Source organism: Aquila chrysaetos, chromosome 23 (assembly GCF_900496995.4).
Source record: "Aquila chrysaetos chrysaetos chromosome 23, bAquChr1.4, whole genome shotgun sequence".
NCBI classification, from domain to species: domain Eukaryota; kingdom Metazoa; phylum Chordata; class Aves; order Accipitriformes; family Accipitridae; genus Aquila; species Aquila chrysaetos.
In genome coordinates, this window is record NC_044026.1 from 12,591,383 (window position 1) to 12,616,460 (window position 25,078).

Below are 25,078 nucleotides of genomic sequence, written 5' to 3' on the forward strand. Positions count from 1 at the left end.
TTCAACTCGTGTGTAAGTTCTCTCCAGCACAGTGCATGTGCCCTACCCAAGAGACTGTGTTTTCCTTTACCACATGTTGCTACAGCTGATATCAGCTGAAAATCCCAAGCAGGAAATCCCTTAACGTCAACTACAGAGTTGTGCTTGGGTAGTCTCTATAGACAGTCTAGGTTACAGCTTACTGGAGATCCTATTGCTCACGTACTGTGCCCGCTGCAGATCCTGTTCCTCTTTTCTCAGTGTTTGCAAAGAAATGGAAATAACTGAGCAGGCCTTTGGTTGCTTGGTTTTTAACACACAGGCTAGACAGTTGTATTTTAACAAAGAAAGTAACTAAATCTAGCATCTAATGTTTGCTTGTTGGATCACCAATACAGTGATTGCAGTTGAGAAATAAGTTATGCTGGGTTTTTGTTAGCAGAAACCACCTTTCTATGGAAAAGCAATGGCAACCTCTCCTACATAGTTTGGGGGGGATCAGATTTCAGTTCATTGCTACTCCTCGTGACTTCTCCCCCAAGAGCAGGCATTTCTGAGACATTCCCCAATAGTGTATAAAGATGGCAACACAAAGGATTTTTTTTTTTCTTGAAAACAGACTCGGGAGACACAATCAGTAATGCACACATAGCCACACAAAAATGCATCTGCCTCTCCTTGAAAAAAAAAAGTCCTGCTTCTGAAAGAACATACTTGTGAGGATGTATCGTTTCTTCCACTCTTCCATTCTCTACTAAGGAATGTTTCTGAGCTCTTAAATAGCTCCACCCAAAATTAATGCTGCTGAGTAAATCAAGGGTCTGCAAGCCAGATGCCTGAGAATTTGACCAAGTGATCAAGTGTTGATTTTTACCTTCCCATATGATAAACTAGAACACTTGAACAAGGATGTAACCTTAAACTTTTAGTCTTCTAGTCTTAAGTGGTATTAGCTGAATAACTGACTTTATATATATATCAAATTAGTTGTGTGTATCAGTTTCACCTTTTATACTTGTAAAATTCTTTATACACTGCCTCACTGAAGAAATGCTGATAGCAGGGGAGAAGACAATTCATGGTATACTGTGAATTACACTGGTAATTAAACATAACTGGAAACTCACAGGGACTAGGAATATGCTAAAATGAAGAGGCAAAAGTTTACAATGCCATTAATTTTCTAAACAAATGCTGCAAGTCATGCGACTATCTTCAAGAGTTATATAAAAAGTTAAGTTATAGAAGTTATTATTTGTAAATAAAGATGAAGAGGCATGTGCAAGAACAGCACAAACATGACATTCAGCTACTGCCAAGTGAGGACAATAAAGCAGTAGAACTGGTGTGCTGAGCTGATGTTTTCTTTAAATCCCATTGTGTAGAGTTTAAAAAGTTCACTGCAAAAGCACTGGGCCAGAACAGAACTTGTCAGGTCTGATGCATGTTTGTCCAGCGCTTCACCCTCCTCATGCATCCTCTCCTGCCCAGCATTACTCCTGAAGCAGAAAATTCATTACCATAAGAAAAACAGACAAGCAAAACTCGATTTTCCTTCTCATTAGCCAGCTTTAGGATGTGAACACTAAGGCTGGTGAGTAGAGTTAATGCAGCAGAGAAAAATACTGTGGATCAGAAGGTGTTTCAAAACGTTTTCAGCTGTGCTTAAGACAGTAAGGAAGATTTTCTTCTACCTGCTTCTTCTCAGTGCTGTCTTCAGCAGCACAGCAGAGGAAGAGAAAGTGGGCTAGGAAGCTATTGTAGAGAGTGGCTCGTAGAGGGTGGAGGAGACTTGATGTCTCTTTTGTACAAAGTTAAACCTCTGGAAATCAATGGGTTGTTGTTGTTGCTATGTCAGAGAAACAACACGTTGTAAACATCTGTTTTTTCTGGTGGTGTCAATTTTGTGCCACCGAATCCCCCCAGCACTGGAATGTAACAAGGCACAGCTGAGGCTCAGTGTGCTGCAGGCTCCTGCTACATGCACAACCTCTACAAAGGTGTTGCAATAAAGTTTTCATCAGTTTTTCAGCTGTGCTAACTTCAGCTGCAAAGGCTGAAACGTAGCCTTCCTGGTTCTTTATCCAGGAAGACAGAAATTACTTCTATGCCACCTGTGGTCTGTCAAGTCATCCACTGCATCCGCATTCGCAGTGTCCAAGGATTGCACCCACAACATTTTAGCTTGTTAAAAAAATGAGAGCTAAATTCTGAAAGTTTCAAGGGTTTCAGTCCACTTGTAGAGCTATGGAAAGAAACGAGAGGAAGAGAGTCTGATGTTTTCAAGGTCACAAACCAGGAATAGAAACAGAAATCTCAACTACTAAGCTCCCTGTTTGCATCACTAAACAATCACTATCATTGCTCAAAATATGGAAAGTCCTCTTTTGAACGATTACACAAACCAAAAATAATGTTGTGCATTCTGTACTCTAATATAAAGGCAGTGGCACTCCGTAGGACTTGGCTACTTCAATTATAGAAGGACAGCTCATTCCCCATAGTCACACTCCCTCACAGAATATTCACAGAGAAAGGCTAAGTGCACCTTTCTCTACTTTTCTGCTGAAGTTCATCTAAACCATAGGCCACAGCTGTCCCTAGTGTCCCATTACAGGTAGTCTCCTATAGGAACCGATGCTAGCAGGATGCAGCTGGAGGGAGGGGACTGCGGTGGCAAATGTACATTTGTCACTCAAAGCACATAAGTGCACACAAAGTTTGTTCTTACTAATGAGCAGGAAGAAAGAAATTATAGATTTCTGTAGTATTTTGTACATTTAAAAAGATCCCCCTTGGCATATATATCAGCAGATGTCAACTAGAACTGGGGACCATCTATAGTAAAATATATAATTATGGTAGAAATGCCCTGGACAGATCCATAAACTTCAACTCTCTTCTGAGCTATGATACGATCAACATGGTATGTTCCACTTTCTTAGCTGGTTTTAAAATACTGAAGACTGTCACTATACTCAACACTGAGCAGACTGAAGCATAACAAACCGTCATCAGGATTTGGCCAGGTTTTGCGCAAGAACTGAGATACAGCATAGTCAATAGCAATGCAAGACGTCATCAATACACACATTTGTGCTTCTGATCGCTCCTCTACATCTGATATCACTATGTAGTTTTAGCTTCCTTTAAAACTTGGCAAGCATAAAGCTTCAGATTTTACACTACAAGGGTCTGGGAAATGGTCTCCACACAAGTCTTACCTCAATGTGCTCTCCTCTCTGACTCCACAGTACTAGATGTAGCTGGGGGTGCTTGAAACTAAGGCCATGGTGAATTCCTTTCCTGGCTCCTGTCTAGAGCTCTCAGCAGACAGCAAGGGCAAGCTTAAATGACTTTTCCAATTACCCAGATACAGAAGAAGGAGACAAGGCAACAAAATGGAACAGTATATGGGGAAAAGAAGGTGAAGCAATGATAGGAAAGGCAAGCAGTAATAGCTCTGAGATTTTTGAACCCGGTAATAACAAGCCCCATATGTGAAAATCTGGCCCGATCAGGACCAGTGAGACCTCACTCCAATTCCCCACTCCACCCCCACCAAAAAAAGGCAGGAGGATTTGCTCTCATTTGTTTAAGCTTTCTGATAGCTCTCTGGGCACTTAGGAAAACAGCAGTGTATAAATGAGTCAGAAAAATGGATGTGGGAATGACAAATGCATGAGCTATTTTTCTGAAGTGACGCTTGCTTTCCACATTTCTTAAATTCTATGGAGAAGTTATTCACAGCTACTGTTCCCAAGGCAGGTAAAGTTATGCTAGCTTGTTTTATGAACTCAGATTTTATGTGCTCAAATGGAAAATGCTGTATTGTTTGACTTAACGACTTTTCCTAAACTACACAGACAGGAAAAGGGGGTGTTCCAGCTGTGTGGTTTGTCTTTCACATACATATAATTCCATTTTATACTTTTCTTTCTTTTTCTTTATTTTGCAATACAGTAAAAAAATTAGACAATCAAGAACATTATAAGTTTGCTTTAATAAGCTGCAATTCTCTATTTTTTTCCTTTAGATAATAAGAGAAAAATATTAGAAGAATGTAATGTTGTGAATGTTCTTCCTCAGAATTACAGTGTAGATCTGCCCCCACCAGATCCCAGCATTAGCAACAAAATTACATATAAATAAGTAAATTTTTATTCATAAGATGTCCTTTAAGGAAATAATAAAAGAGAACTTGCATTATTTAGGCTTACTAAGTGCCTTTCTGTTACACGTGCCTTTTTTCTGCAAAGGCAGAAAGGCAGAAGTGGAAAGGAAGCAAATAATTAACAGAGAATTGGAGGAAAAACTATTTCCCTCTGTAGTATGGAAAAAACCCTACAATGTTACTCCTGCCCTTCAACTGACTTTAAATCACCAGTTTCAAAAAAAGAAAGTCCAAGTATGAATCAACTGATTAATTTGTGAAATAGATTATCACTCACTGTCAATTGAACCATGGAATAACTGCTTTTGGTTTCTTCTCAGCTGGACCACAACATCAATATCAGCAACTCCTCAACTTTTTGCTTTTTTCCACCCAGAGAAATATCTAGGCTTGCCACCATTACACCCTTCTCTCTGCCACTGCTGTACAGACAGCTGCAAGGGAAAGGACACTAACAGTCATCTTCTGGGAACCAAACTCGGAAACCAGCTTAGTTCACCAACAAAGTGCATGAGGACAGCCATGCATTCCTGTGTCATGATCCAAAAAAAGCTCTATGGGCTGAGGAGGGAGCCTCATGAGCTGGGTAATTGGCATTGAGCACAAAGACACAGACTCTCATAAACCGCAAGAAAGATCCTAAAGCAGGAAATACACTCTAACACTGGAAATGATTCTTCAAAGAAGAATTTTAAAGTTTTCAAAGGGAAATAAGAACAATGGTTTCCTACCCACCTTTTTAAGCACCCACCTATTAGGGGGGCATTTGCCTATTTGGATTTGTTTGTTGCTAAGACCATGCATGACTAGCAATGCATTTAGTTCTCCTGCATGTGAAAGGAGATTGATTCTGGGTATTCCCCTATTTAAAGCATTGCAAGTTTTCCGCTGCTGTGATTTTGCATTCATTAATATAGGCCTGTCTTTTTGAGAACAGACAGTATCTACCTGTCCTGGTGCACAGGCACCAAATTGAGCGTCCTTCCATACACACACATGACTTAGTGACTTGAGCTTCTTTGGGTCACTGAGTCCATAGCCAGGCTATGCAAAGACAGAGTTCACTCTTTCAAACTACACCTGGGCCTGAAGTGTAAATTTAAAAGCTTTAATCATAGAATCATAGAATCACAGAATGGTTTGGATTGGAAGGCACCTTAAAGATCATCAAGTTCCAACCTCCTGCCATGGGCAGGGACACCTTCCACTAGACCAGGTTCCACTAGAGTACCCCTCATCCTACCACTACACTCCCTGATAAAGTGCCCCTCCCCATCTTTCCTGTAGGACCCCTTTAATGCCAAGTGCAACAACAGTACACTTCATAACACACTAGAGCAGCTGCTTCTTTTATTCTGCAACACACGACTAAAATAGCTTATGCCTGTCTTAGAATGTAGATGGCTGAAGTTGCCAACAGCATTTGCCATAGCATCTTAATGAAGGCCTCTTACATGGAGATATCTAAGCGAGACATACAGAGATGTTTTTGTTTTATCAGTGCAGCTCAGAAGATTTTTCCCTGATGTGATGCATCTAGCGTGCATACACAAAAATCATTATGAACAAAATGCCCTCACAAATGGCTGCTAAATTCTTCCCATGCTTGTCAGATCTGATGGCCTCTTTCAAGAATGCAGCTACACCCTCACCGTGTTTATGAAACTGAGCAGTCACTTAACCTGTGCTACGTAACAGAGATGGAAGTATAGAAGAGAACAAACCATGGAATAATAATTAGCTCTCATTAAACCTTAGCTTTCTTCCCTGCTCTAAATCAGTTGTTTCTAACCTGAGCCCTCAGCACAGCACATAACCCGGGGTTATCTCATTGGATAACCACTGAAATTCCTAAATCTTGGTCATCTGAAAGTTCATGCAGTTTGGTGTCAAACTAACTGCCCCTCAAGGCAACTGGTCCAACTCACATCTCTGGTGCAGGTGGCCTTGCGACCCATACTGCAGGAGGCTTCAGCAGAATGGATCAGAGGGCACGCAGGAAAGCAAGCCCTAGCAAGCCCTTAGTTACCTGGGGCTGCGTTCCCGAGGCAAGGAAAGGAAGGGGAGCACATGCAGTGACAGGTACGACCGCTTCCCCCAGTTTTTACAGGAAAGATGTCTTTGGGAAACTTGATTCTGAAACAATGAGACATGCAGACGTGAGCTTGAAAGGAAGATTTTCAAGAACAAAGGAACCTTATGCCTTTTTTTACTGTCTAGACAATGTCAGTTCTGGGAGTATCACAAACATCACGCTGTGGCTGAAAATGAAGGCATTCCAACTTTGGTTTACTCCTTGTGAATATAACAGTTTATGAAAGTAAGCTATTTTTCCTTCGAGGAGAAAATACAAACAACAAAAGTATTAAGTAGGATATGTTCAGATAATATGGCAAATGGCAACAGTACCTGAACAACTAAAACAGATACTCACATGTTCATGTTTTCTAGAGTAAAACACCTCTAACACATGTCAGGAATGCCAAAATTACATTCATTTAGACTCGGAAGGATGCAGCTCAATCAAATAGTATAAACTGAATGTGGCACTTACCTGTTTAAGAACCGCTTCAGTCAGTTTTCTCCTTCCTTCCTCTCTGAAGAGCAGAGACAAACAGAATTTAACATCAGGGAAAAGAACATATAAAACCAGCACTAAGTTATCATCTTAAAATTGAATTATTTTGTTCTTAGAAGAAAAAAAAAAAAAAAAAAGTACATCACAGGTTTTTCAAAAGGAACAAACATTTCATTACTGAGAATGTCACTTTGCCAGAAAGAGAGGAAAGGCATTCCAGGTATTCTTTCCAGTAAGTCAAATATTTACATTAAAATAGAAGTGACTTAAAATATTCAAACCCAAGGTTCATGGTGAAATGCAGATATGGGAGAAACAGGTTTCAAAAGATATGTAGTGAACCATGAAACCTGAATTTCAGCAGTTAAATTATAAAGACAGATTTATACAGTTAGTATAAAATTGAAATATTACTAGAGGAATCAAGAGCTCCTATCAGCAGAAGACCTACTTTATTTTCATTGGATACATCTATGCCATAGCATACCTTACAAGGCTTTATCTTTAAAAAAAGCTTTTCACTGTAATTGATAAGCCTATGTAGAGGTCTATACCGTATACTGCTACAACCAGACTGCTTTCAGCATTTACAGTAGACTTGACATTTCTAGCCCATGCTATTATGAAGACAAACCGTTATAAACGACTGTCTAGACAGCAAAAAACTCAACTTACTAGAATTCAGTGATGATACTATAGTCCACTGAAACAAGAATTAAAAGAAAATAAATCTTTAATTGAAGAAGGTGAATATAAATAATTAATAATAAATAATAGAAATTTTAACACACTGCAGTAACTGTAAAAAAAATCTGTTCCAACAGAAGAGGAACCCATAAAAATACAAAATAATAATTTTTTAAAAACATATTTGGTATGCTTAGCCTAAAAATACCACAGAATTAATTCTAACAAAGACGACCTCTTAATATCCTCCTTACTCTGACATCACTAGATCTTTCAGAGAAACTATTAAAACATCTTAAGAAAACCACTGCTTATGTATAAGTAATTCAATACCCTAGATGATGGGCAGCTAGCTATGTAACACCTGATTCTAATAAAAGGCTACTTGTTCGAGTTCTACTGGTGTGAGTTATTCCAGAACAAAATAAATTTGGCTTTAAGGGAAAAGGGTTGCAGCTGCATGTGTTAAATAAGAAAACTCCTAAGAGAAGGGGAGAAAAATAGTAAAGAAGAGGTTGCTCAGAAAACTGTAGGAAAGTTAGTTCCTCAAGATCTATGTATTGGTTAAGAAAAGATACTCAGAAAATAATTAGCAGTGAGTATCTACATTTATAGATATTAAAATTAACGCTTAAATAGCCTGTGTATCACTACCACAAATCTGGTTGACAGCCTTCCTGTATTCTACTGATGTATGCATAAAAGCATAGCTGAGCCTCCATATAACCAAGGAAGAACATGTTAAGGGTTGTTGCTGCAGGCTGTATTTGCTTGAAAGGGGTTATGCAGGAAATAAAATATCCCTCTGTTTCTGATAAAATACAATAATGCTAAAAAAAATATTCTTATAAGAGAGATAAGTTATTCCATTAATCAGTAAGCTGCACGTTCTATTATGGAACTAAATTTGGAGTGCATCCATGTCATATAATATACAGCTACTTTTTAAACAACTTTTCGCATAATGTCTCTTCAAATGTAGATTAGTATGCAAAAAATTATCTATAAAATCATATTTCTCTTTATAAACTGTTATGAAAAACTGAAATAGACTTTGGACATAGAAAGGTCTTTGGATAGTCTACAAGAAGTATAGTCAAAGTATGTACAGATGTTACCAGAAGGTAAAAAACAACAAAGCAAAGTATAAAGCTATGTGAAGGGAATCTGAAAAGGAAACAATACCCAGCTGATAGTTATAGTAGGAGAAATATCTACACTAGTAGAAACGGAATGAGATTTAAAGGAGATGGGTTCTCAGTTGCCATAGGCCTTGGTACCTTACTATACAAGCTGGCGCTTTAAGTCATGCAGGCATACTGCAATAATTGCGGCTACTGGCAGGGAACAAGCAGTACCAACAGAGAAAGGGTATTTACCACAGGAAACGCTGAGGGTGACTAAGACCAGGTGATTGGCCTTTGCAGACATTGTTCAGGATCTACACATCTCCCGCAGAAACTCCTTTCTGAAATTATCTTGAACGGGCTGGTTGTAGAGGAATTTAATTTGTTTCCTTAGGAAAAAACCCTTAGGCTGTGGTGTCTTAATGTCTCTTCTGTCCTGCAAAGCAGAGGGCATCAGAAAATAGCACACAGCAGGGGAACCAGCAGAGGTTAGATGGCAGATTCTGGAGCCTCTTTGGACTCTGGCTTATTCTGAATATACCCTTAGAACTGGAAATAATACCACTGCTTCTTCAAAAAAAAACACACCAAAAACCAAACAAACTTGATGCAGTTTTTATAGTCTTTAACCAAAGATCAAATGGGGTTTATGTTTGTAATACATGCTTCATATTTCATCCTTTTAAAAAAATTTCACGATTGTATTGACTGACTATACCATATCAGTTTGTTTGTGGTCCTAAAACTTCAACTTGCTGCTAAAACATTATTTACAGGAAACTTTGCTGGTGGAACTAGCCTCTTCTCCTTCTCACAGCTCAAGTATGAAAACATTGGGAGAAAATAAGGTTTCACATGTTTGACTTTTATTTAAGAATAAAGACAAATCCAAAGAATGCTGCTAGATGAGGCCACAACCACAACATCAACACACCCAAATATACTCCCTACATATGAATGTTCTTGGTGTCAGAAACATTGTACCTGAAATAAAAAGAGTCATCGCAGACTATTGCCAAATTCTGGTGAAGAGTAAAAGCAAAAAAGGCAATGTCATTTCCAGAGTTGTTTTCGTATTCATACCGACTTTGTAACAGTAACCGAACGCTCGTGTGCATCAAAGAATAGCATTTTACCTTTTTCAATACTGCCCACCTCCTTTCTGTTTTCCCTAGAGCTGTCTTTGCCCATCTGCTTCACCATCCCTTGGCAGTGGCTGTGGCCCTCTCCTTCCAAAAGGTGCCCCCCGGGGACAGAGCAGTAAGGTTTTAACTGCTCCATGAAGACTTTGCTTTTAGCAAATAAAAATCAATTTGTCTTTCCTTTGCTTCTTTGAACATCTGGAGAGCTATGCTGTTTCTGGCAAGGTTGAGAGCTCATAGGTAAAAGGGGCAAAAAGTTACGCTGAGGCAGGAAAAGAGCTACAAGGATCTTACTTCAGAAGAGGAAGTGGAGGAAACTGGGAAGGAGCATTTATCTTCATAGCTCACAGAAAGCTACAAAGACAGGTCTTTAGCTGCTGATATCACTGAGTTTGTTCAAGTTTGAGCAGTTTCATCTGGGTTTACAAGTTCCAGCTTTCATTGTGCTGCTGCGTAAGTTGTATTTTTCTTCGGGCCAAACCAAAGACTGTGGATGTCTTTTAAACATCCTGTTCTTTAGAAATAAGTCTTCAGGTAACCTTCTCTCCTTTCAAGGCATCTTCAGATCAGGCAAATGCCCGAGCTGTTTGCAAAGGCTTCCTGGTAGAGGCTATGAGCAGGACACAGACAGAGTAAAAGACCTGCGAGGGCAACCATTGCAGGTTGAGCGGGCCAAAGATAGGTGCTATTGGAAGAAGTGGGTCTCAGATTATGCATATTACTCACACAATCAGATAACCAGCCCTAGTACTAAATTATTTTTATTTTTACAGATGAGTTGGCTTTACATGTGAAATGACAAAGCCCAGGTTTTTTTCTAATCAAAATTCAACACACAGAAGAGCTCGTAACCACAAACAATGAAACTCATTTTCACAAGATGTCAGTGAAATCTCCAGATCAAAAGATCAGCAAGATTGAACACCCCCCTCCCCCCCAATATTCATAAACCTGGAAAATTTAGTAGCCATAAAATCGCTAGTGCCAGCAAACATTACCCCTGCCTCAGGACTGAACCAAGTGGAAACCACTAGCTCTAGTGCAAAGTGCAGTTATCTCACATCTGTTCTAACAGGAGGCTGCTTTTACCTCATCTGAAGATGGTAACTTTGACAAAGACTAATTTTGGAAACAGGAAGCTACAGGGACCTGATCTGACGTGGTAATTCCAGTGAGATACCTAGGCTTTCTCTGTTAGTTCTGCAATCCTGCAAAAAAAAAAAAAAAAAAAAAAAGTGGTTTGGTGCGATGTGATTAAATAGAGAAGTGCACAGTACTGATTCTTGTTCTTTCTGTCAAGACAGCAACTTCTTAGATGATGCTTAACAACAGCTATAAACAAACACTGTTAAAGGACATCCTTTGAGCAATGTTAATAATTTCCTGTGTATGTGCACATATCATTAATGACTAGATCCATACTGCTGGATTACACAATGCATGTGCATATATTCAATCTTACCATGTAGGCTTGGAGTCCAGAAAAAAGGAAGCTGCTGACAACAATGTAATGTTGACTCCAGTACTACTCCTGCAACACTCAGGTACTTCAATGGAAAATCTTATCCTTAATTTAAAACACAGCACAATTTTAAGATTAAGTGTGTTTTAAATTTATTACTACAGTTAAACTCTTTTATTGCCTCAGGTTAAATCTAAAAGTTACTTGACTAGGCACCGTCAAAGAGGGAAAAATATTGCCATCAATTTATGAACTGGTGACAGTGATTCACTCAGTCTGTGACTTTCCGCTTTTCCAGCTGGCAAGGTCCTACAAATGCTAAAGAGGCATAGACCTCTCGGAGGAAGGAACAGGCCTGTGACCAGTGAATTCAAGTCAGCTGCACACCACCAGTTACCTTCTAAGTTGCATACTGTGCGTCACTGGACTACTTACTATCCTGTCAATAATCAGCGCATACTTGGCAAGCGGAAAACCAGGATTTGGGACAGGCGTTTTTGTCACACATGCCCCTGAGCAGAGCCGAGCACAACTGCATCGACACGGTTCCCCCCCCGACCCGCTTCAGGCTGCTACAACAGCACCCGGGGGACCGGCTGGCCCTCAACCGAACGCGTCCAATACAGGACACGGAGCGGCCATTACAAAAGGACTTACACGAAGACGGGATCTTTGACATTCATCTTCCCACACCAGCAAAATTGGTTTAGAAAACTCAGCGCCATACTGCACACGGGTTTACATTTGCACCGTCAGCTGCAGGCCCAGGGTGGCATCGCTCACCAATACAAAACTCAAAGCTGCTTCACCGATTTTCTGTCCAACCAGCGAAAAAGCTCGTTAACAGGCCAAGATTATTAGGTGTTCTAGCGCGTTTAGCGTCGGGTAACTTTTCCTGAGGAAAAGCGGGAAAAGCGAGCGCCCGGGCAAAGCGACGGCAGCGGTGCAAGAGCTTGCGCCTCTGCTGTGAAAACCTGTGGCCAGTGTTTGAGCCCTGGAGCAAATTCCGTCCGGAAAACGGGGCCTCCTTTCGGGGCTCCTCGGGCCGGTGCCTCCCTCTGTCCGCAGGCAGGCTGCACAGCAGCGCTCAGGGCTCAGCCGCTCCAAGCCGCACGCCCCGAAGCCCTGCTCTTTCCCCGGCCCGGCCCACACGGGAAACCCGGCTGCCGGCCTCAGCCCGCCGGGGAACGAACGGGGCTCGGCCCTCCCCGGGGACGCGGCGCGGCAATGGCAGACACCGCCCGCCACCGCGGGGTACCGCCCGCCCAACCCTGAGGAGAGCCGCGGCGACGCCGCCAGCCCGCGCACGGCCCCGCTCCCCTCAGCCGGCCGCCCGCCGCCTTGCCAGGCCGGCCGCTGGCCCTGCGGCGGCTCCGCTCCGCCCCGCCAGGCGCAGCCCCGGCGGGCCGGGCCGGGCCGGGCCGGGCCGCCCTCGCCCTCCTTCTCCCCCCGCGGCGGAGGGACAGCGCCCGGCCGGGGCGTGTTCCGCGCTGCGCACCCAGCCCCGGGGGGCGGCGCGGCGCTGCCCTGCGGGCAGGCGGGAGCGGCCGCGGCGGGTGGCGGGAGCGGCTGTCAGCGAGCGGGCGGCGTGTGTGTGTGTGTGTGTGTGTGTGGGGGGCGAGCAGCCATGAGGCGGTGGAGGCTCCTTCTCGCGGCGGTGCTCCTCGCCGTCCTGGTCCCCGCCAGAGGTGAGGAGGGGCGGGGAGCGGTCCTGCCGCGGACGCCCGCTGCCCCGCCGGGCTTGGGGAGGGACGGCTCGCCCTGCCCGCCGACCCCGCGGAGGGAGGAGGGGGCTGCCGAGCGCTCGCCAGGGAGGCGTCGGGGCGGGGGGTTCGGCGGAGCGGCCCCGGGACGAGCGGGGGCCGTGAGGGAGCCGGGCGCCGGCTGCCCGTGTCGGTCCGGGGCAGGGCAACGGCGCGCTCTCCCTCCAGCCCTTTTGTGGGTTGGGTGGGGGGTTTTTTTGCCTTTTAACTAACGGGAGAAGTATTCCTGAGCTTTCTGCCCGCCTCCCGCACTGGAAACCCTGTCTTGTTTTCAGTCTTTTCGGTGAATTCGTGGTACCCGCCCCAGTAGGGCCCTTGGGTGCGGGGGGGTCCTTGGAGGAGGCTCGGGCGGGCGTTTCGGGGCGGCGGGGAGCTCTGCTAGAGCTCGGCTTCCATTTTAGGAAAGAAAGCGGAGTTACGGCAATTCCAGGGCATCGGATAGTTAGTTACTCACGAGAAAGTCTGCCGTCACACAGCAGCCTTTATAAAAAAAAAAAAAAAATCATTATGGCAAAACTGCAGGGTAAAACACACCAGTGTATTTTCTGAGAAGCTTCTCACGGCTTCAGTGTGTGTCGGGGAAGATTTTCTTGAACCCTGATCGAAACGGTGTGTACCTAATAACACGTTGGTATTTGGTATAAGGAAACAGTTTGAGGGGGGGAGAAAAGTAGCAAAGTTCCCAATACCAAGGTTTTTCTGGGAGGAAGACTCCCAAACTGGAATATGCAGTGTAAACTGTCATTTCCCATTTATATGACTTATTTCTAAGAAACTTTTTTGGTTTTTTTACTGTTTTGATAAGCCTACTTGGTGCTATGCTTAGGTATTTTCTTTCAGGTGCTTTGTAAAAGGAACACTTCAAAACGTACATCTCTCTTCACTGAAGAGAAAAGGAAAAATACCTGTTCCTAACTTTGACTGGAAGCTGTAGGTAGATACTGCGTGCAGGATGCCAGATAAGCAGTTTGGCATCAAGCCTGCTTGAATTCAGTTCTTCTGCTGTGGCCTTATTGTGATCTTAACTGCTAGGTTAGCAAAGCTGAGCTCTTGGAAAAATAGTACAATTTTACAGTAGCCACCTTTAAAATTGACAGATGATTCAGGCTGCTAACATTTAGATATCATCTTCATACTTACGTGGAAAACTTACTTCTCTGCCTCTGCAAGCAGTCCTCATGGTCATGGACTGCAGGATCTTTGGTGTGATGCTTTTAAGATGTGGAGGTATTTGGAGTCACTCAAAAATAGTCTTTCTAAACTTTCTGCCAAGAAGTTTGGAGGTGAAGAGAGTCTGTCTGGTTTCTGCTCCACCGGAGAGAGGTGCACAAAAACTGCCTTCCGGGGTTTTGTTTTGAATTCTGAGGAAAATTATGCTATGTTTTTAACAGATTGCTTTTAAAAAGCTGGTTCATTTATCTGGGTACTGGTTAATGCCAATAATATGAACCAAGTAGATAGGTTATAATTAGTTTGGACACTTTTTGCTTAAACAAAATGCGTAAGAATTCAAAAGCTGTTGAGAATGTCAGCCTGGGGAGGGTGGGGCCCTTCAGGGGAATTTCAGATTTGTGGTGATGCAATCTTAAATTAAAATAAAGGCAAAACCTGAATTACATACTTCTGAAAATCTTAATTTCACTGTTGGTAGGCTGTCTGTAGTCTGAATTTGTAGAACTGCTATAGAAAGTTAAGGATCTTGCCTTATAAGCCATTCAGCTGTTGTGTGACGGTTTGGAGGTGACTGGTTTCACTGGCACTGCTTGCTTTCATGATTCAAGCAGACAAGTCTGTGCCTCAGGACAGAGAACTTCTTACGGGATCATCCATTTTAGGCACGTGAAGGTTGTTAGTGTTAAAACAACATTCAGCATACCGCGAGGATTTGAATGTCTTATTAAGCAAGGGTGAACTTTATTATTTGAGTTTGCTTAGGAAAAGAGCTTGCAGTTTTAACCTCACAACTGGTATTCAGGTGTTGTCTCATTTGCCAGGCATGAGCTCTGCAAGTCAGGCAAAGCTGGAGTTTAGATATCATTGGGGCTGGATCCAGAGGAAGGTCAAATGTGAGTTTTTATATCATCAGTTTCTATAGGCAGTCTGACAGCTAGTGCCTGCTGAGGAGCAGGATCTCTCCATTTCTCTCCTCCTGTGTTTGGTCTGGTGCCCGTCGGGGCCTGTGTGAGATGATTCAGCTTGATAAACCAGCAAATGACTAATCTGGTGCATTGAGTTTGCTCTGCAGCGTGTTTGATGGGTGTCGGAGCCAGCACAAGGGAGTGGCAGGGCTGAGCATCGGAGAGTGGAAATGAGGTAGAGGCAGGGGAGGAGAGGGCAGGAGGCTTCCTGCTCTGGCTGGCTGTGAGGTGCGAGACCGGCTCAGCCATCTTACATCGGCAAAACCACCAGGTTAGCCCAGTGTCTAATTTTAGGCATCTGGTTTTCAAAATACAACAACAAAAAAAAGTATTAGACAGGAGATCTGTACAATTTATATGAAGAGCACAGCAGAAGGAGAATTAAACAAAAAACCCCATACATGATGAGCGGCAGAAAACTGCTGCATGCAGACACAAGGCTCAAAAGTCTCCCTTATCTACTGTAGAAAGATCATGGCATAAAAAGCTGTCTGCTTACTGAGGATCTCGAGTTTGGGCTCAAGAATATATGCTTTAAGTATCCTTGCAAGAATTGGGTAGAGCTTGTTGATTGAAACGCAGTTGCCACAAGAAACAGTTGTAGTGAACACCAGGAGGTGAGCAAAATACACTGGAAGCTAAGGTATCTATGTTCTAAGATCAGTAGCCTAAGGTGAATTACAGGTGGAGAACCCTTCTTCGTAAGACCGCTGTAATTACAGGGCTATGAGCAAAGGGAAGGAAACACTTGTGCCCCTGATTTCTTGTTGAGGCAAGTCAGTGTTGAGAAAAATGACTAGCTGGATGAAAGATGGTGAAATGAGCCTGTCTGTAGTCTAGTAGACGGCACTTTCAGCTGGGGCAGGGATGTAGCACAGGGACTCCTGGAGACTGATCTCTGCTTTGTGGGCTCTGGAGTTGTTTGCCTTTTAAATCTGATTTTAGAAAAAAACAAACAAAAAAACAACCAACAACAAAACCCAAAAAACCCCAACCACACAACTTTCTTTTCAGTTGAACAATATTAGTAGCAGTGCTAGTGTGCATACATGGCAGCATGAACGTGAAAAGGGCAGCACATGATTCTCCATCTTTCTATTTCCTCTAATTTGAAATTGCTGAGAGGGTTTTTTTATATGTTGTTATTTATATAAAATGGCCACTGTGCTGCTACATCAAAATGACATCACTGCAACAATCCTTAAGCTTTCCATAGTTACAGTGATTTAACTTGGCAAGAGTTAAGCGTGACTAAGCCTACTGCTGTCCAGCCAAGACCAATTTCAATGTTTTCCTGATGTTGCTCTGGTGCATGTGATGGGGTTGCCTGCGCTTAAGAAAGGACTCTGCTTTAACTCTTGCTGTCTTGAATCTCTCACTGCAATCAACTTGTATTTCATCAGGTGACAGCTGTGTTAGTGAAATGCAGTAATAATAGTAATCTTCATCAGTTAAGATCATCTTGCCAGGGGCAAGCCTCTTTCTTTTAGCCAAACTGCTTTTCCATGCTCTGGCAGGGGAATATAATCTTTTGAGTCTAGTAGAAGTGTTTTGAGACAATGTTAGGAGCAAAACAGTCTCAACTTGGGGAACTTGTACTTAAATTAGCTTACTGTCGGTTAACACAAACTTCTAATCATGGATTTGGGAATTGGGAGAAAGAAAACGATCAATCAAACCCCTAAGGTCCTCCCCCTTCCCTGCTTTCAGCTTAAGCCAAACACCCCTACCCACCCCATCGCTTCCCTGGTTTTTGCTGCTCGTTATGCTCAGCCCGTGCCCTGCCTCTCCGGTGAGGTGACGGGCAGAGCAGGAAGGTCGTCGTTCTCCTAATGGTTCCTTCCTGCTGCTCCTACTTGCTTCCCGCTGACTTCCCTCTGCTCCTCTTTGCGTCTCGGTGTCTCTGCCCCAGCGAGGGTCACTTACGGTCCCTCAGGGCTGCTGCTGCTCTGGTGTGGGTGCCCTTGATGTGAGTGGCCCACAGCCGCAGTCCCTCGGGGGTGTCCTTGCCCTGATGTGGATAGCTGCAGTCCCTCAGGGACGTACCCCGTTGGCATGGAACCTCTCCTGCCCGGAGCACATCTCCAGCCACATGTCGCTTCTGCAAGCCTCTCAGACCATCTCCTAGTGTCTCCTGTCCCTGCTGGCTGATGCTCTTTCTTATGTATGTTCAAGCAGGAATGCTCTGCGCTCCTCTGACCAGTTGAAGGTTTGGTGCACACCATCGGTGTCAATGCCAACGTGACACGACTGTAAGCAGCACGGAACAGCCCCAGACAGGGCACCCTGCAGCCCTCTACTGCTGAAACCCTGCCCAGTTCATGCTCCCATACATTCTTGAGCAACGTGTACCTAGTAACTGTTTGGACATGCATCTAGTCTGCAAAGACATACATCTTGTGTCTCCAAAACACACAGCATGGTTTATGAAGTAAAATCAGATTATTTATCATACGTTACAGCACATATTTAATTTCATTATCACTTTTCCAAAGGCCACCTCATAGGTAATTCCTGGTCCTTAAGTGATAAGGACTGCTTCCTTAGGGATTTCAATTGCTGCAGGAGGATAAACACTAACTTGTGTCTCAATTCTGGTGTCCCAGGGCTGGCTGGTACTTTGTCACCCAGCTGAACGTGGGGTAAATGGTTTTCTGCAGGGCTGTTATGATGGGTTCCTACTTTTATGTTAACTAGCCCCCCCCCCCCCCCCCCCCCCCCCCCCAGCTTCGTAGAGGTGAGATTCCCTTTTCCTGGAGTGCGGTTTCAAGTAAGCCATTGTACTGTTCTACCTTTCCGGATGCCTGGGGATTAGAGGGAATATGATACACCCGCTCTGCTCCACAGTCTTCCCCTCATTCTTGGACAGCTGTGGTTTTGAAATGACTACTGCTATCTGAGTCTAGACAAGGCTGCATTCCATCATGCCAACAAATATGTTTGTTTGTTCCATCTAGGGTGCTGCCTACATTTTCTTTCCAAGTAGAAAAGCTTCTAGCAACCCGTTTCTAGCTTTGCCACTGCGAGGACACGACACCTGCTGGTGTTGCTGAAGAGAAGGGGGTGATCTAGTTGCCAGGCTTCTTCAAACTTCCCTTTCTCCCATTGCATGTACTGGTTCATCGTTCATACTTCCCAAGTGTGTTGTATTACTCCACAGATCTCACACTACCTAGTTGCTTGCACTACGGCTTCCCGAGACAAATTTAAGCTGCGTTCTCTGCCCCGGTACCTGAGCAGCAGTTTCATGTACCTACCTGGCTAAAAGTAGCCTTCCTTTGTGCTCACACCGTAAATCTATGCTGGCAAGTTGAGCTAACTGGTCAGCCTGGTTATTACGTTTCTCAAATTGCCTTTGAATTTCAGATATGTGCATTAACACCGTGTGTTCACGTAGACGTTTCTCCAAGTAGCTGTTGTATTACTTTCCCTTCTGCTGCTGCTGAAAGTGGTTTTCCTCACTGCTGCTGGTTATCATGATTCCGATCTTTGAGCCATTTCTGCACCACATTAGTGATCACTCAGGAGTCTGTGTATATGTATACTCAGGGCCACTGATGCTCCTGAGCATGTTGCAAGGCAACTCCGAAGGCCATTACTTCTGCACACAGATGACAGCCTCTTGTCCCTTTGCAAATGGCAGCCTCCCCCTGTGGAGGGGCTCCAAGCTGCTTGGAGTCCCTTTTCCTGCTGTGATTTTACAGGATCCGTCAGTAAACAAACTCCACTGGTTATTTTCAGCATATAACTCATCATACGCTGGGGCATTTTATAGCCAGAGGAGTTCAGTCTTCCTCATATTGTTGATTTGCTGGCCACAGACTAAGCAGCTCAAGTTGGGAAAGATAAAGATTACCTGGTTGCCCATTACTTAGTACTGCTTCAAGAGTTTTTCCTCTAATCAATACATCATCAATGCAGTGGAAAAATCATCTAGAGATATGTTGCTTTAAAGTTTTGTGGATGATGCCATGGCAGATGGTAGGGCTGTGTTTCCACCCCTTGCAACAGCTGGTTCCAGACGTATTGCACACTATTCCAGGTGAAAGCAATTGGAGCCTTGCCTCTTCAGCCAGAGGGATTGAAAAGAAAGCGTTTGCAACATCAGTTGTAACATACCAGGTATATTTTTTGGCTTCTTGCTCATGCAAGAGCTACAGCACGCCTGGAGCTACCGCTACTAATGCAGCAGTTAAGTCATTCAAAGCTCTGACGTCTGTTGTTAACTGCCATTCTCCAGTATGCTTCTGGACAGGCTGAACAGGACTGTTGTAAGGTAAATGTGTTTGAGAGCCCCCCTCCCCTTGTTTTTCCAGGGAATCAGTTACTAATTACTTTTTAAATCTCACCAGCAGCCCCTTAATCAGTTCAATATGTCTTTCAGCAAATTATTTGTGTTGCTAAGGGAAGAACAGAGGAGTCTATCTCAGTGCATGCAACATTGCTGGGGTCAGTAAGAGTCCTGTAGCTGGTTCCCTCCTGTACCAAGCACACTGCCTGCACCAAAAGCCCAATGCCTTCCTGTCTCATCTGTCCATCTACAGTGGTCAAGAAAGTCAAGCCCAAGGAGGGCAGGGGCCTCTCAACCCATGAGTTTTACCTTTTTTTCCGATTCTCTCCCCCATCCCACTGGGTGGGGGGGAGTGAGCAAGCAGCTGCGTGGTTCTTAGTTGCTGGCTGGGGTTAAACCACGACAGGGTGGAAGCAACAGGTAGGGGCTGCCAATCTTGTCTAATCAGACTGAGGCTCCCTTCCACTAGAGGCAGGCACGTGTCTTCCCCACTGACTCTGTGAATAACTACTCAATCTTCTCTGCTACACCAGGGCAATAAGGTGCATTGAGCACCAGTATCCATTAGAGCACGGTGTAGATGAGACCAGGTGGTGCCTGGCCACCTTACCCAGACAACCCAATAAATTTGGTTATCTGCACCTGCTGCCAGGCCAGCAGCAGGTCCCCCCCCCCAGTGAAGTGAATTCAGATGGATTGTCAGAGCAGTATGCGGTCTGGAGGCTGGGGCAGGAGAAGGCGGTGGTGGAACTGAGCTCCGACTCTGCCCTGTGCTCACAACTCCTCAGCTGGCAATGCTGCATCTCTGAAGGGCCTCCTGTTTGACTTGGGCATACCTTCTCTTTTTTCCGTTCAGGAGCAGCATCTATTCCGTAAGTCCCAGCATCTGTGACAGGGGCATGCAGAATTCCCATTCTTTCCAGGCATTTTTCCCCAAGATTTACCATACTGATGGAATCTTGGTATTATCCCTGGCCTTGCTGTTAATCCTACAGCATGCTCCCTCCAGCATGGCACATAGTAGGTCATTCCTTGGTCAACAGGAGTCCCACCATGTTGTCAGCCCCCACTACCCAGACCTTGCAAGTTATTCCCGATACAGAGAAACAGTGTTCCAGCTTGCGTGTCTTGCCCTTTGCCTGTCTGTCTGTATCTTATCGGCTGCTGCAGGAGGTCTCTGTGCCACCTTGCAAAAGCAGATAGTGGCAGCAACAGCGCTGAGTCAGCTTTTCTGCAGACTTGGGACCAATACTGCAAAAGCTAGTGTTTGGAAGGTTGCTTGGTATCATAAAAGCTAGTTTTAGTTTGCTTTTTCATTAAAAAAAAAAAAAAAAAAGGCTTGCTTTCTCCATATGCTTGCAAATTCTAGTCTGGGAAAGATTTCTCTGCTTGCTGCAGGAAAGCAAGTTTTTCACCTCTTGAAAACAAAAACTACTGCAGTGATAGTCATCACAAACTCCTTTTAAACTGGTTTAGTCTCTGCATTTGATGTGACCGGGGAGCCCAGAAGAACAGGATCCAGAAGATTTTCTACAAAGAATTCCAAAAAGTCGTAAGGCAAATTCCTGTGACAGTCCAAGAACTTAGTTCTTTGTGGCATAAGGTCTATTTACAGTAGTTTTTCTAAATGTAGAACAGTTCCTTTAAAATGCATAATTAACATGTCAAATGAAGGATTCATTCTAACATGTTTTGGGAAAAAAGATCATTTTGAAAGTAAACATTGACATTTGAAGTCAGGTCTTATCACACAACATCATTGGCTGTGTAACAAATGCAGTTGGTTTCCTTTATAGAGATTGCAGTCACCTGTGAAGAGTCCACATACTGTTAACATCTAAGAAATGGCATCTTTAACTGTACTTGTAAAAGCAAAACCTCTTGACTGAGGCAACTGTTAATTAACTGCAGATGTTAATTCCGCTCTACTTTCCTCATAGCTTGAGTCCTATAAAACTCCTGTTGGATCTCGTTTCTTCAAAATTTTTCACTAGAAATGGTATTCATTTCTTGAAGTGTGTAATATATCCACAAAGCTCATTTCACTTTAAGCCAAAGAGTTTTAATTTAGGTAAAATCAAACTTTGTTTTTTAGGATAGCAGTTGTTCTTTCATCAGGTAAATGTTATGACTCAGTATACAAGTTAATCTTTCCAAGTTCTTTTTTATTAAACACCCATCAATTTCATTGGTAAAAATCAGATTTTAATTATAAAATTGTCTTTGTATGCTTTTTTGCTTAACTACAGAAAGCATTGCTTGCATCTTTTCTGTTTGTGAAGAAGTCCAATATTCTGAAGGAAAAATAAAGTGAAAAATCTGTTAAATGCCGGTATTTCCAGGACAGCCAATTCTGCAAGCCTGGTTATACTTTGCAATATTGGTAGTATTACTGTTTTTATTACTGCCACAAAAATACTACACTCTAAACCTTTTCTATCTGGAAAAAATGGAGTTACATTGTTTAGACTTATATTTTACCACCACTTGTTTGTTCCCTGTGATTTGGAGGAAAATATTGAACCTATGTGAAGAGGGAAGGGGCTAGTGGTGATAGTAGTAGTAGTGGTGTTATGTGGTGAATTAAAAATAAGTGAGGCAAATATGTCGGGTAGGATACCATTTTTATTAGAGCTGATGCTATTGTTGGACAAAACAGACAGCTCTGGAGTCACACAAGTCCTTCTTAAATTTAGAAACAAGAAGTTTCAGGATAAGGTTTGGGGGAAGGGTTTGGGGAAGACCATGTGAAAAGCTTTTGGATAAGGCTATCTTCTTCTATATTTCTATCTTTATCTTTCAATCTACTGTTTCTTCCCTTGCCTCCAGCTATCCATGCCTGTCTGTATTCTCCCTCTTTGATGCCAGAAATCTCTGCCTGCCTCTGTTTCTCAGTACATCCTGGATGCCAGGCATCTTGCAATTGAATCCTAAATTCAGTAGCTACTTCACCAACTATTCCCTGCCCTCTCCCTCCATAAATGTTGCAAATGGTTATACAGACATAACTTCTCCGGATCAGAGCCATACCTGCTTGTCTTAGTCAGCAAGTTTGCAATCTGATTTACAACATCCCTCCTCCCTCCCCTTCTGGCAAAAACTTCCAGCTTTCCTTTTTGCTATTTTGGCCTTCTGTAAAGGCCAGCTCTTTACTGTGCTAACTAAGCAGAGAGGTAGACATTTTTTCCCCAAAATTTCAGGCAAAAGCTGTGATTCTGAAGCTTGTGGCTGTAGAGAGCTGACAACTTCTCTGCATTCCAGACCTCTGCGACGCAGTCTCCTCCTCCTCTTTCTTCCCTGCCCACTGCTGCTTCTACTCCTTTCCCTTGGGTGTTGCCGTTGCATCTTTGTCACTGTCTCCACTCCCAATCCTATACCCAGGCATGGATCCCTTCAGCTTGCAATTCTTACCCGTCCTGAGGACAATTGCCATCCACTCCTATTGCTTTCCTGTGGTGTTCTACAAAATGAGTAAATTTATAGTGCAGACTAAAGTCTGGCATGTGTAATGGCTGCCTGCAAGTGGAATATAAAATCCAGTTTGCATTAGAAGGTGATACAGAATCAGAGTGGAGATGGTGAAACTATTTCTTAGGGTGGACATGGAGAATTCTTGATAAAAGTTTTTGTCTAGCTATAGCAGAATAGAAGTACTTCCACAAGTACTTGTTTTGAACTAGAAATGCTTATGGTCTCACTGTGAACACCTTCCAGATGTTTTGCTGAGCACATGAACAAGTTGGAACTACTAAGAACATAGCCTTGGTACAAAAGGGAAGATTTATCTTGTTCCTCAAGTAATAATGAAGGATGGGAAGTAAAAAAAATACCTTTTTAAAAATGAGAAACAAAAAGTAAACCGTCATCTGACAAAACCTATACTACATTTCTGGCTTGCCATGTGTCTGTGGCTGCCACTTAGTTGGATTCTAACTCATCTATTTAGTTTTTTTATCTGTCTGGTTTGTGCAACTAAAACTAGTCACAGTGACCTGGGTGCATGCAGTATCTCTGTGTGCGTGGCTGTCCTTCAGAAATATTTTTTTAGGTAGTAATCTTGCGTACATGATACAAAGTCGAAGTAGAAAAAATGAGCCTTCTCCAGCCACGTTCCCCATTGCCCAGAGAAGCAGGCTGGTGTCACATCACACATCCTGTGGCTGAAGCTAGTCTGCACGTTTCCATACCAATGCTGGTGTGGTGCAGTGGAGCACAAGCTGCAAAATCCTGGCTCACTGAATTGTCACTTCATGCAACTATGTCTCAGTTAGTCCCTTAATAGTAAATACCTGTAGGAAGTGTCACTGGTGCTACTGAAACACTCAAGTGTTTGAAGTTTGAGCAGAACAATAGGTTTTGTTATAAAATGGGTTGACTAGTGCCAGAACTGATTCAGTCTCAGAGCAATGGATTAAAGTATGAGTTGAATCATTGCAAACCACTGTGCTGGTTTCCTCTACCCCTTTTCCTCTACCCCACAGGAAACCCTCATTGTAAAACCCAAAGTCGTCATCTTCTACAGCTTTTGCTAAAAGCAGGTAGCTATTTTTAAGTATGCAGATTGAAAATACTGAAGAATCTTTTTAGCCATCACTGAACAAGCCACGGTGAAAAAGAGTCTAGGAAAGCAAAGTCAATTTTACTGTTCAGTTAATGTTTCTGACTAGATTACGGATTTTGTTTGGATTTTGCTATTATTATACAAACTGTATTGAACTGGTAAGACTTCTGGTGAGGAAGGTAAAAGAAACAGGCTGTGAAATGAATTGTCAGTTTACAAGTATCAGCAGGCATAAAACAGTCCTGCTTATTACGAGCCATCATTTTGGTGTACTGCTGTAAAAGTAAGAGTATTCTTGACCTAGTTCTGTGCACCTTGCAAGTGTATATTTCAACTAAATTTTGTTTTAAAGAAGGAATTTCTAAATGGAAGGCCAGGTTCCATTTACTTGTTCATCATAAGTTATAATTTAAATTCTTTTTCCTTGATCAGAATGAGGATTATTTCCCCCTCTGGTGAATTTTTGGAGCTTTTACTTCACTGGTTGCCAGATCACAAATCTCGGTTTCTTAATAATTCCTTCTTCCTTGTGCTAAAATTTTACCATCTTTCATCTAGTGCAGACGTCCCTAACCTTTCTGCAGCTGAGCCTCGCTGCCGCACTTCCCTTTTCCTCCGAGCCCCCTCTGGGACTGCTCTTTCTTCCATCCCTCCCTGCCCCAGTCCAAGAGGCTACCAGAGGTGCAAATTCAGAGCGTGAGCTAATAAGAATGCAGACAAAACAAAATGCTGGTGTTTCCTGACCACTTGGTGGGTAGGGAAGCCTCCAATCTGTCATCTTACACTCTTTATTGCTGTGTAAAGCGTTTTACTGAATTGGGATGAGCAGAAAAAGCATGCAGCTCTTGAAGTCGTGGCTCAAGAGATCACACAGTTGCCCTGAAAACACTTTGCCCTTTCTCCACATAAGGCTGGGCAGGGTACTGAACTGTACAGGTGCATTTAGAGGCTTTCAGTGCAAAGAGGGGAGAAAGTTATTATCCGAATAGAAGTACAGGTAAACTTGGGGTGATAAAGTAGCATTAGGTTACATGGCGTTGGCTGTAGTTACTTTCAGAACCAATGATTTTATTAAATTACACAATACTGAAGAGTTTGCAACCTGCTTGGATAAAACAGTTTTCTTAATCAAAAGATTAGTCTCAAATTTAACTATCATTGTAGTCTTTCCAGTGT

General features: G+C 43.2%; 1 protein-coding gene and 1 long non-coding RNA gene across 2 annotated transcripts in view; one reads left to right on the forward strand and one right to left on the reverse strand.

Moving 5' to 3' along the window:
- The window catches only part of LOC115334670, a 26,856-nt gene extending 19,799 nt beyond the window's left edge, over positions 1 to 7,057 (reverse strand). The window contains exon 1 of the long non-coding RNA XR_003921210.1: positions 6,708 to 7,057. This is a non-coding gene — a long non-coding RNA (uncharacterized LOC115334670). The remainder of the gene's footprint in view (positions 1 to 6,707) is intronic.
- Positions 7,058 to 11,655: 4,598 nt separating this feature from the next.
- The window catches only part of CD99 (CD99 molecule (Xg blood group)), a 34,439-nt gene continuing 21,016 nt past the window's right edge, over positions 11,656 to 25,078 (forward strand). The window contains exons 1-2 of the mRNA XM_029998651.2: positions 11,656 to 11,853; positions 12,150 to 12,837. Coding sequence (XP_029854511.1) covers positions 11,656 to 11,853; positions 12,150 to 12,837 — 886 coding nt within the window. The remainder of the gene's footprint in view (positions 11,854 to 12,149; positions 12,838 to 25,078) is intronic.